General features: G+C 40.7%; 1 protein-coding gene across 3 annotated transcripts; it reads right to left on the bottom strand.

Moving 5' to 3' along the window:
- Positions 1-2026: 2026 nt before the first annotated feature.
- On the bottom strand, positions 2027-8803 carry LOC109742643 (uncharacterized). Of its 3 annotated transcripts, none has more exons than XM_040386460.2 (11): positions 8727-8803; positions 7742-8259; positions 7583-7657; positions 6669-7178; positions 5929-6294; positions 5311-5402; positions 5174-5217; positions 5032-5084; positions 4677-4739; positions 3402-3701; positions 2027-2595 (listed from the first exon to the last, which is right to left on the bottom strand). In XM_040386460.2, the coding sequence occupies exons 2-10, from the start codon at positions 7904-7906 to the stop codon at positions 3411-3413; spliced, it is 1659 nt and encodes a 552-aa protein (XP_040242394.1). In that variant the 5' UTR covers positions 7907-8259; positions 8727-8803; the 3' UTR covers positions 2027-2595; positions 3402-3410. The 3 variants fall into 3 exon arrangements, with proteins under 3 accessions (XP_040242394.1, XP_040242396.1, XP_073352200.1); XM_040386462.3 differs by lacking the exon at positions 2027-2595 and adding an exon at positions 2607-2775; XM_073496099.1 differs by lacking the exon at positions 2027-2595 and having other exon boundaries at positions 2788-3701; positions 5032-5069.
- Positions 8804-9992: the final 1189 nt, after the last annotated feature.

Genomic DNA, 9992 nt, shown 5'->3' with positions numbered 1-9992 from the left:
GCAAATCATGAGAAACTTGTTCATTCATGTTTGTTTTGAGACATGGTTGTAAACCATCTCTTACTTTTGTCTTTTCGACGAGCCATGCTACCAACAATTTTTATGTGATGAAAGAAAGTTTCTAGCTGATTGTGGACCATCTTTTCCCCCCAGTTTTTCCAGTATTTCTTGTTTGTTCATCCTCTATATCAGCTCCTTTTTTCTGTTTGCCGGTACTGTTTGTTGGGTTCTTTTCCTCTTAAATACATGGGCCTCTCCGTCTCTACAGAGCGCCTTCTTTCAAAGGACTTTGCCCCGATTGTTCTTAAAGTTGGTAATAGAGTAATGTTGTGGCGTGAGCGGTACAACTCTAGCGCGGGCAAAGTCGTCTTATTAACTCTTGCCTCTCCTCTCTCCCTATGTACCTAATGGGATTCCACCGTTTGTCCAAAGGAACTCATGCGGGCTTCAACAAGCACCGTAGTGCTTTCTTTTGGAATTCGGCTGAGAATAAGCGCAAGTACCGTTAGGTCAAGTGGAAATTGATGTGTAAATCGAAAGGCATGGGTGGTCCTAGTATTATGAATACTTCGGTCATGAATACCTGCCTCATTGTCAAGTGGTGGTGGCGGCGGATTTTCAAAACCCCGGAGGGCACGTTGTTGCATGACATCCTTAAGGGCAGATACTTCCCTTCTGGTAATCTGATGTTTGCTTCGGCATCAGGAGGCTCTCAGTTTTGGCGCGATTTGGTTAGGACAAGGGATACCTTTCGATCTCAGGTTAAATTTGTGGTTGGTAATTGTGTCAATATTCGGTTCCGGACGGACTGGTGGTGTGGCGACAAGCCTCTTTTTTTTGTGTTCCCGGCTATTTTCTCTTATGTTTCTCATCCTGAGATTTCCATCTCGGATCTTGCGCTCGGTGGCTGGGATTTGCAGCTTCCTCACTCTCTCTCACACCCTGCTGAGCTATTTCCTCTGCTCCCGGAGGAGGCAGACCAAGTTTCCTGGCCTCATTCGGCCTCTGTCCGGTTTTCTGTCAAGTCTCTGTACTCTAGATTGATAGTAGGGTCCTCAAGCTCAAAATTTAAGGATGTATGGCGCTGTAAGATCCCTCTCAAGATAAAAAAAATTCATGTAGCAAGTGATCCGCGGTACGCTTCCCACGGCGAACCAAATCCGCAAACGAAATGGACCTGGCCTGCGTTCTATAAGCTTTGCAGAGCTAGAGAGGATACCAACCATGTGCTTTTCAACTTCCATCTTGCTAATCTGTTTTGGTGTGGAGTGCGAGATTGGATGGGTGTGAACTGGTCTCCTTCCTCCTCTTTGATATCCGTTCCTCCTCTAGCTTGCTTTTAGGTCAAACCAGACGTTTGTTCTGGTTCGGCTTTCCGGCCATGTCCTGGGTCATGTGGACTATCAGGAATAAGTTTACTATCGATTTTTTCCTGCCAAACCCGCTGACTATATGTTCAAATTGATGTTCTCCAGCAGTGGAAATCATTGATTAAGGAGCAGGATCTCAAAGCAACTGAAGTCCTGATCGCTAGGGTGCACTCAATGACGTCTTCCTTGCTTTGGTCCACCCCTGCCTCTGCCGGCTGAGTTAGCCTTTTTTTGGTAGTGTGGCCCTCGGGGCGTAGGTAGTTGTCCTGCATGCCGTTTCAAGCTGGTATGCCTTGTAACCGTACTTCTCACTATTTTGGCCGATGGTCGTTTGTCGTTTGTTGGTATTTGTTCCTGAACCTTGCCTGTTGGCTTTATCTATAAAGTTGGGCGTCAGCCTTTTCTCTAAAAAGCAAGGAAACTTCACTTGAGTAAAAATCTTGCCATCCATCCCTACATGTATCTTTGCAGGTGCATTCATAATCCAAACGTTTAAAAATCTAATCGTCATTTATTTCGACAAGAAGAGTGCTATTTCTACTTTCTGGATAGTACACAGAGAATGGTTCAAACTTCATACTTCATAACATTCAATTTCACTAATGTAATGTAATTGAGAATTAACAAACTTATCAAGCAATTGACACATCAAGATCTTGTAATTTTACCTCATTGAACCGTATGATATTAATATTAGGTTGCTGATGACTTGCTGGAGCCGACACTCCCTCTGCACATTCTCTTTTCTCGAATACGCACCAGTGTGCGTACTATATATTACAGAAGGGATGGGGTAGAGAGCCCCTCCACATTGGCAGTTACAACCCCAACTCCTCCGTCAAGGAGATATACACGCTATTCTATCTCACCTAAACCTACCGCTAGTGCCCTAAGAAAGGCATCCGCGCCCGCCTTTAGGAGGCCCGCTGTTGCCCACGTTCTCCCCTCGGCCATCACCGAGCGAATCACCCTAATGGTCGAGGGGGTTACTCCATCGAACACTGCATGCGATTAGGACTGCCCGTCTCAGTGTTTCATAACATTCAATTTCACTATCGCGTCTCAGTGTTTCCACAACTCCCACATTACAAGGATTAGGACTGCCCGCGTGTCCTTCATGCTCATGGTACAATGACAGCAGACTCCCGTTTAATAGTAGAGATAACTGAAGACAACAGCATGTTTATGTGTGCAGGAGATTGAAGAAGCACTTCAACACTACTAACTGCATGTCAAAAAAATGATCAGAAAAAAAACTCCATGTCCGCGGGAGGGGAATGAGGGAGTTGAAGCAACCATTACAACGAGTCAACGACAGCAGACTCCCGTGTAATAGTAGAGATAACTGAAGACAAAGGCATGTTTATGTGTGCAGGAGATTAAAGAAGCACTTCAACACTACTAACTCCATGTCAAATGATCGTAAAAAAACTCCATGTCTTTGAGCATTAATAGAAGCCCCTTGTTACGAGTGCAGCTTTAACATGGTTTAGTTAAAGGGAGCAGCACCACGTTGAGCACTGACTAACTACCCAGTGCATTAACAAGTGTTGGGTGTTTGGTTGACCAATACCATCCTATCCATAGGATCAAATGTGTTGTATATTTCCGAGGGCTGAGAATTCCCTAAGAAAACAAAAACATACATACTGTACAAGAAATCATGTGGATATCTATTGCTTCTCCACAAGGATTTAGATGTCACTATCATCTAAATAATTATCTGCACATGGACCACAGTTGGGGCAAATAAATAACAGCAGGGTTGCTCATTGCTAAGCAAGCAAACATACCCAAGCTTGGCGTAGCCCATGAAGTAGAAGAACCTGGAGACTAGAAACTTACAGCGGGGGAAAGACACAATAATAGAATACCTAACCCTATCGAGCAAATAACCAAATCATTAATGGACTAGCAACGAATAATCTTACTAGCTAGTTAAAGGTGCATCATGAAAATTCTTTCTTCCCATGTGTTTATGCGGGGCATGTTCAGAAAACTTGGGAGAGGGAGACAAAACTCCTGACATACCTTTCTACTTTACTTTAGCACCTTCAAGAGCCTGATTGCACCACTAGCAGCCGTTATAAAGCACCTTTTCGGTTGATTATTGCTTGTAAGTGGCGATATTCTTCGGACTGGACCAAGTTTATGATTTGGAGTTGGAGTAGATCCATTGACTATTGAGTTACTCAGTGATAGACCTGAGCTTGCATAGGCTGGATACACCTTCAAAGGAACCCGATCTTGTAACACTGATCTCCAATATGGGAAGAAACTTCTCTTTGTATATGTGGGATCCCATCCTCTGCCTGCTTTCTTTCTCACGGCCTGTCACATAGTTCATTAGAGGTACATCATAAAAAATAAATAGAAACATCCATACTTCCAGCCAGCACCTCTCGCTTGAGATGTACTCCCTCTATAAACTAATATAAGAGTGTTTAGATCACTATTTTAGTGATCTAAACGCTCTTATATTAGTTTACGGAGGGAGTATTATGTTGGCCAATACACAACATTGGTGTTTGATTAGATATGAATGATGTTACTGCAGTGTAGTAATTAAGTAGCATGCTTAAGCAAAATAACAAGCTGTTGAACCAGCACAATGCATGGCACAAACTCGCAACTGAAGCATGCTTTTGTTACTGCCTCCAACAATCATATTACACTGCATCTTCTTCTATCAGAATCTTTCTCACAGGCACCAAATAAATTTCAGATGCAACAGATCATTCAAGAACACCAAGGTGTTGGAAATAACAATAATGTGCAAGCCCCCTTGGTGAAGTCCCAATGTTGATGTTACTTGGAACCTACACTTTTCAGCTATTTTATTAAGCTAATTAAGACTACTTTTTATTGCATTTACCCCTTTTCTTTGGTAGAAAAAACCTGATGGACAACACATTAGGATGGCAGAGATGAACCATAGTTGGAATGCCCTGGCATTGCAATAGGTGATATGTATTTAGAGCCAACTCAAAGCTAGAATTTAGTTTCTATACATGCAGTTTCTATACATGTGTGTGAAAACACACTAGGTATTCTAGGCTAGAATTTAGATGTTTTTGTAGCTCATTTAATAAGGCAATAGAAGCTGCTTAAATCTGTCCAGGTTCAGTAGCCAAAGTCCATCAGAACACGAATGCTTGTACTCTATAAATACGGCTGAATTCGCTACTACAGTTTGCAGCACTAAAACCATCACTTTGTTGTCTAGTTAGTAACCCATTTGTGCTGCCACAAGGTGTAGGCAAAGCTGCTTGGTACTGGTGCACTAAAATCAGTATTAAGGTATACCTGTGTTTTTTTGGTGTGCTGCCGTGCCATAAGGGAGAGGTTGTCATTTCCAACGGTTGTGACCTGAACTCAAGATTAGGGCAAGATGAGTACAGTCAGAACTCACAAAAACACGGCTTAAAACGAAGATTATATTATGATTCTAAAAGCGTTCGTGGGATTTGTCAATTTGGGAAATTTTTACTTCTTTACATATTCTTAAAAAAAAGTTGATGTAAAATAAAAAAAAAAGAACAAGGAAAGGACAGATATTCTTATAGCTTTGTTTCTTTTTGCTGCCACAATATCATTACTCCTTACCGAACACCATCAGTCTATCCAAAACTAGATCAACACCAGATTTGATTATCTTTACCTTTTCCTCTGCAGCATCCAGATTGGCCGATTCCATAACTGCCATGTTTGCATCTGTAAGCCCATTATACATTTTAAAAAGAAGGGGAGAGATTAAGACTCAGTTTGTTAAATGTAAAAATAATCACTTGAGCCTGACACACCTTTGCATGAATCTCCGTTTGACTTTCTGCAGTCATAAGGCTGGCTTCAAGAAGTGGAAGACAAAATAAAATAATCAACAAAATAACCATTTATTCACATAGAAAATTATTGTGTGAAGCAATACAAAGAGTAGTACAGGTTTACAGCGTCCATGGGATCTCCAGTGGGGCAAAATCCATACTCCTTGAGGATAGATGAAACATGTTGAAAGACCTCCACATGGGGCACCTACATGACATACAAGCTGCTGTATAAGGCAATATATGGCTAACATTGATCTACTGTATATACAATGTAGCAACTATGTAACCAATTGTAAGCAGCGAGATGATGGAAAGATTTGTTTGGAGGAGAAAACTGCAATTGTGCAATATGAGTTGGAAGGCAATAAGTGTGCAAAAAGAGTCATCGCATTCAATTCACTAGGTTTTAGAAACTACATAATATACATAATAAGAGCCAGAAATTTCCAATGTGCCTTGATCCTAGCATTTGACCCCCCCCCCCCCCCCCCCCCCCGGCCCAGTAAACCCAGGCGGAGCAAGTATAACATTATTATTTTCAGTTGAGGTGAGAATTATCTTCTTGCTAAGACGGAGCAAGTATAACATTTTTATTTTCGGTTGAGGTGAGAACTATCTTCTTGCTAAGACTAGGGCATGTTTTTTTTAAACATGACTGACAATAGTAAAAATACAAATATTAAGTAAAAGGCCTCTGAGGCACTGCAGCCACAATATACAAAAATGCTTACCTCAGAATGTGCTTGAATGTATGCAGAAAGATTTTCACCGGCATAGGAAATTACATCAACAAGCAGCCATGCGCAATCGGTAAGTGCCTTCCTTTCCTCCAGAAGCTCCGGTACCATTCCATGTGAACCTTTCTCCCATCTCAGGGAAAATGAAAGCCTCATTATGCATTTACTGATAAGGTCAAACCCATTTTTCTTACTACTGCCATTTATCTTGGAAGAACTGCCCCCACGGATCTGCTCTTGAGCAGCCAGTAGTAGAACAGCGGACTGGATAATTTTTCCATCCTCAATGTAATTCCAGAGCTCTTGAAGTAGATTATTTGTTTTACCGGCAAGCAGTCTAGTTGTGTCCAAGAAGATCTTCTGTAAAATAACAAGGAACAAAAATCTAAGTCCATTAAGCATTCATATGCAAGCAAGTAATGTTGAATAATCTTTCTATATATCGCTGTTTTCCTCCTATCAAAGTAATTACTAGCAACAGTTTTTGTATATTTTATTGATGATAATTTATCCTTTACTATAAGAACATACACTGCACATGAAGTAAGAGAAAAAGGATTAACAAATGAAAACTTTACTTTCTTTGACAAGTTGAGATGAAAGAGTGCCCGGTACTTTGTATCACTAATTTCATTATAACCTATCAGGGGTCTATGGTATGACCATAGTTACTCTTTACGTCATGCTGCAAAAGTAGAAGTAGTAATTCGTATTGGGAGGGAAGTGAAACAGACCATTTCAGGTAGACACAGTAGATGAATAAGCTTGTAGATATAATCCAGATGATTCTGGCTGCGAGAAAGATTGTACTCCAGATTGTCCTCTAGATACTTATGCAGACAAGTATTCTCAACTGCGACATGGAGCGGGAGTAGATTCTCAATGACATCATTGCCAACTGTGCGCACATTGGCTGATGCACCATGGCGTAAAAGCAGCTTGATCATGTCAACAGAGAACCTTTCAGCAGCTTCATGGAGCACGAAGTATCCATATTTGTTTATGCAGTTGGGATTGGCGTGCATCCCATAGAGCTCAGGTGCCATGCCCTCCAATACGACTTTTGCACATCGCAGGGCATTGAAACTGACAATGAAGGTTAAGGTTTGTGCGGGGATGGTAAGATAAGATGACATTCCCCGGCCTTCACAGTTCTCAAAAAATCGGAGGAAGCACCGGACACTATCTTTTACAAGGATGGGCTCCAATTCGGCATATATGTCCAAGAAGGCATCACGCACCCACTAGTAGATGAGTCCGTCACAATTGAAAAAGGTGAAAGGCATCAGTTATCCAACTAAAAGCACAACAAAATAAACTGTCTTGTGGTCTATGGAGGTTCATGTATGACAACAACAATGAAAACAACAAAACCTTGTAACCCAAGCAAGTTGGTGTAGGCTAAAGATAGAACCAAACATGAGGCACCAACAAGGAGGGAAGAGAAACTGAGAAAGTAAGGGGATCTAAAGCTAGCATGGTTCAGGCATGTGAATCCACATGTTCCTATCCAAGGTTCATATATGACAACAACAAACATATTGTTTCAGTAGACTTAAGTACCCTATAATATTACAGGGTTAAACATAATAACTAATGTAATGGAATGAGTCATCAATCAAATTATGTAAATGAAGGTAACACAAACCTTGGGAGCAGGGTCTGGGATGATTATGTCATTTGCCATGGACTTGGCAATCTTAATATCCCTTTCTAGCATAAGCTGAAAGAGAGAATGTCAAGAGTCAGCACTGGGAAAGAAAAAATAATGGGAGAGGAATATCACACAGATGGATAGTTATCATACCTCCTCAACCTTTTGCAAATCAAAATCCTCAGTAAGTTCAAAACAAGGGACAGGGGGCTTCGGACAATCATTTCTTACTGTAATTGGTTTATCTTTACCATTAACATTATATTTGCTCAGGGCAAGTAACTCATTTTTCCGCGGTGCATCAAATTTCAGTTCCATCCTTTTTGTTTTCCCGAAACAAGGAAGTTTAATCTCGAATTATCCAGAAGACCCTGAGATAAAATGAGTCCTATCTAAAATGGACCGCGGATCACTGAAACATAAAACATATGCTGCAAATAGAAAACGATGCATTTACTCTATAAATAAATCCTGAAATGTCACAATGCAACGTGCGAAATGAAGGGCCACAAAAGTTTCTCAAATACAAGTTGAACGGAGTTGTAGAAACTCTGGTGTTGAAATCCAGAAACCAAAAGCTAAATTTGATGTTACAGTTCTACAAGTATAAACGATAGTCATCACTGGTTAGTGACTCCCACGAATAACTGAATTGCCCTTGCTGATGCCACCTGAAAGCACAACGAGACATCTTCACATGCAAGGAACGACTACCAACTAAACAAAAAACAGTAGTCGCATTTTGAGTACTATCATGTTTACTTTCATATAAAAAACACGTCATGAATCAGTGGTCATGCATACAACTGCAGAGTGCATACAACTGCCAACAGAACAAGGTGCAAGAAAATTAAGCTTTCAGTCCAGTGTTCAGATTAGAGAACCGTCAGAGAGAGTTTTATACTCAGATCGGAAACTAGATCAATCAAGAACGGCGCGACAGTGATAACTTATCTAGGAGCCAACAGTTTCATCAGCTTTAGTCGACCGTAATCCGTAAACGTAACAGAGATGGCCCGACTAACAATTTCATCAGTACTCTAGGGAGAGATTCAGCACACACACGGAAACCATACATAACAGATCAGATAGCAAACGAGAAGCAAGAGCGGGGCGCGTGCGGTGGGAAGAGCGGTACCTCGTTGGCGGCTCGCCGCGGATCTGGAAGGAGGCGACGGCGCGTACGTCGGCCGCTCGCCTCGCGCCGACACACTGTATCTGACGGCTGGGAATGGGGGAGCCTTTTTTTTCAGAGAGAGAAGGCCACGTGCGATCAAAAAGGCCAGCACGGCCCGCCCAGGTACGCCTAATACACAGGCCAGTACTCATGCCGCGCTCCTGGCCCAGACACAGCACAACAAAGGAAACGGGTCAGCCCACTGGCACGTTTAGCTCACCAGCCGGCCTAATTTTAGGCGACTCATCATTGATAAGTCTTTACGAGTGACAGGCGCCACATACTTCTCACAGAAAAAAGAGAAGCACGCATACTGCCCAATGGTATAACTTTTTAGATTTTAGGGTTCAAGCTATGGTTAAGGTCCTATTTTTTCTACATTTATACCGAAGGCTCCAAACCTTTTCTACATTTAACTTCCAACATTACAATGTAGATGTCAAAATTATGCATTTTCGCAATTGATTTGTTAATTTTTTAGGCAGTAAATGATTATTACGGTATTTAATAGATATAAATGAAATTTGAACTACAATTATATTAAAATAATGCCTACAATTTGGAAGAAAATCATATTTAAATTCTAAAGTACCTTGCATGGTAGGTGTTATCCAAGAGATGTATGGAAAACTAAAAAGTTTTCAGTTGGAAAAATTCAAACTCTTAGTTGCATTTATTTGTTTCTAAATTTTAAAAACGTAAATGAAATATCAAAAACATGAAATTTGGCCCGGCGCCATGATATGACCTCAGGGGTTTGTGTTTAAAATTTCATTCAGTTCCACAAAACTTGGGTTGAACATTGCCTAGAAACTGAAGCATCCCCGGGGAAGCATCAAAGGTTTAAAAGTGAAATTATGAGGTTTGAAGTCGAACTCACAAGGGCTTCATCATTTCAACATAAAATTTGTATTGCAACATGATATTATACTATTGTATACTTACATACCTTCATCTTTGATCTTGTTATGTAATACTTTGATTTTTCTATTTTTGGAAATAGGGAGTTAAGGCACCATACATAGTACCTATATATGTACAAAAAATATTGATCCCGAAGGCTCCTAATTTAAAAAAAATGAAAATACAAAATTTAAGAGTTCATGTCAAAATTAGGCATCGTTCTGGGTTGGTTTGCTATTTTAGGCATTAAAATGAATTTATAGGTATTGAAGGGATATAGTTCAAATTGGAACTACAAGTATATTTAAAAGCTCCTACAATTTA

Source organism: Aegilops tauschii, chromosome 4 (assembly GCF_002575655.3).
Source record: "Aegilops tauschii subsp. strangulata cultivar AL8/78 chromosome 4, Aet v6.0, whole genome shotgun sequence".
Lineage (NCBI taxonomy): Eukaryota > Viridiplantae > Streptophyta > Magnoliopsida > Poales > Poaceae > Aegilops > Aegilops tauschii.
The sequence above is the reverse complement of the archived record's forward strand: the minus strand, read 5'-3'. Positions and strand labels throughout refer to the sequence as shown.

Coding starts and splice junctions, on each gene's coding strand:
- LOC109742643 (XM_040386460.2), bottom strand. CDS start 7,906: ATGGAACTGAAATTTGATGCACCGCGGAAAAATGAGTTACTTGCCCTG. Junction 5,218..5,310: donor CCCATGGACGCTGTAAACCT/GTACTACTCTTT, acceptor CACTTCTTGAAG/CCAGCCTTATGACTGCAGAA. Junction 4,740..5,031: donor TGGATGCTGCAGAGGAAAAG/GTAAAGATAATC, acceptor TCTTGAGTTCAG/GTCACAACCGTTGGAAATGA.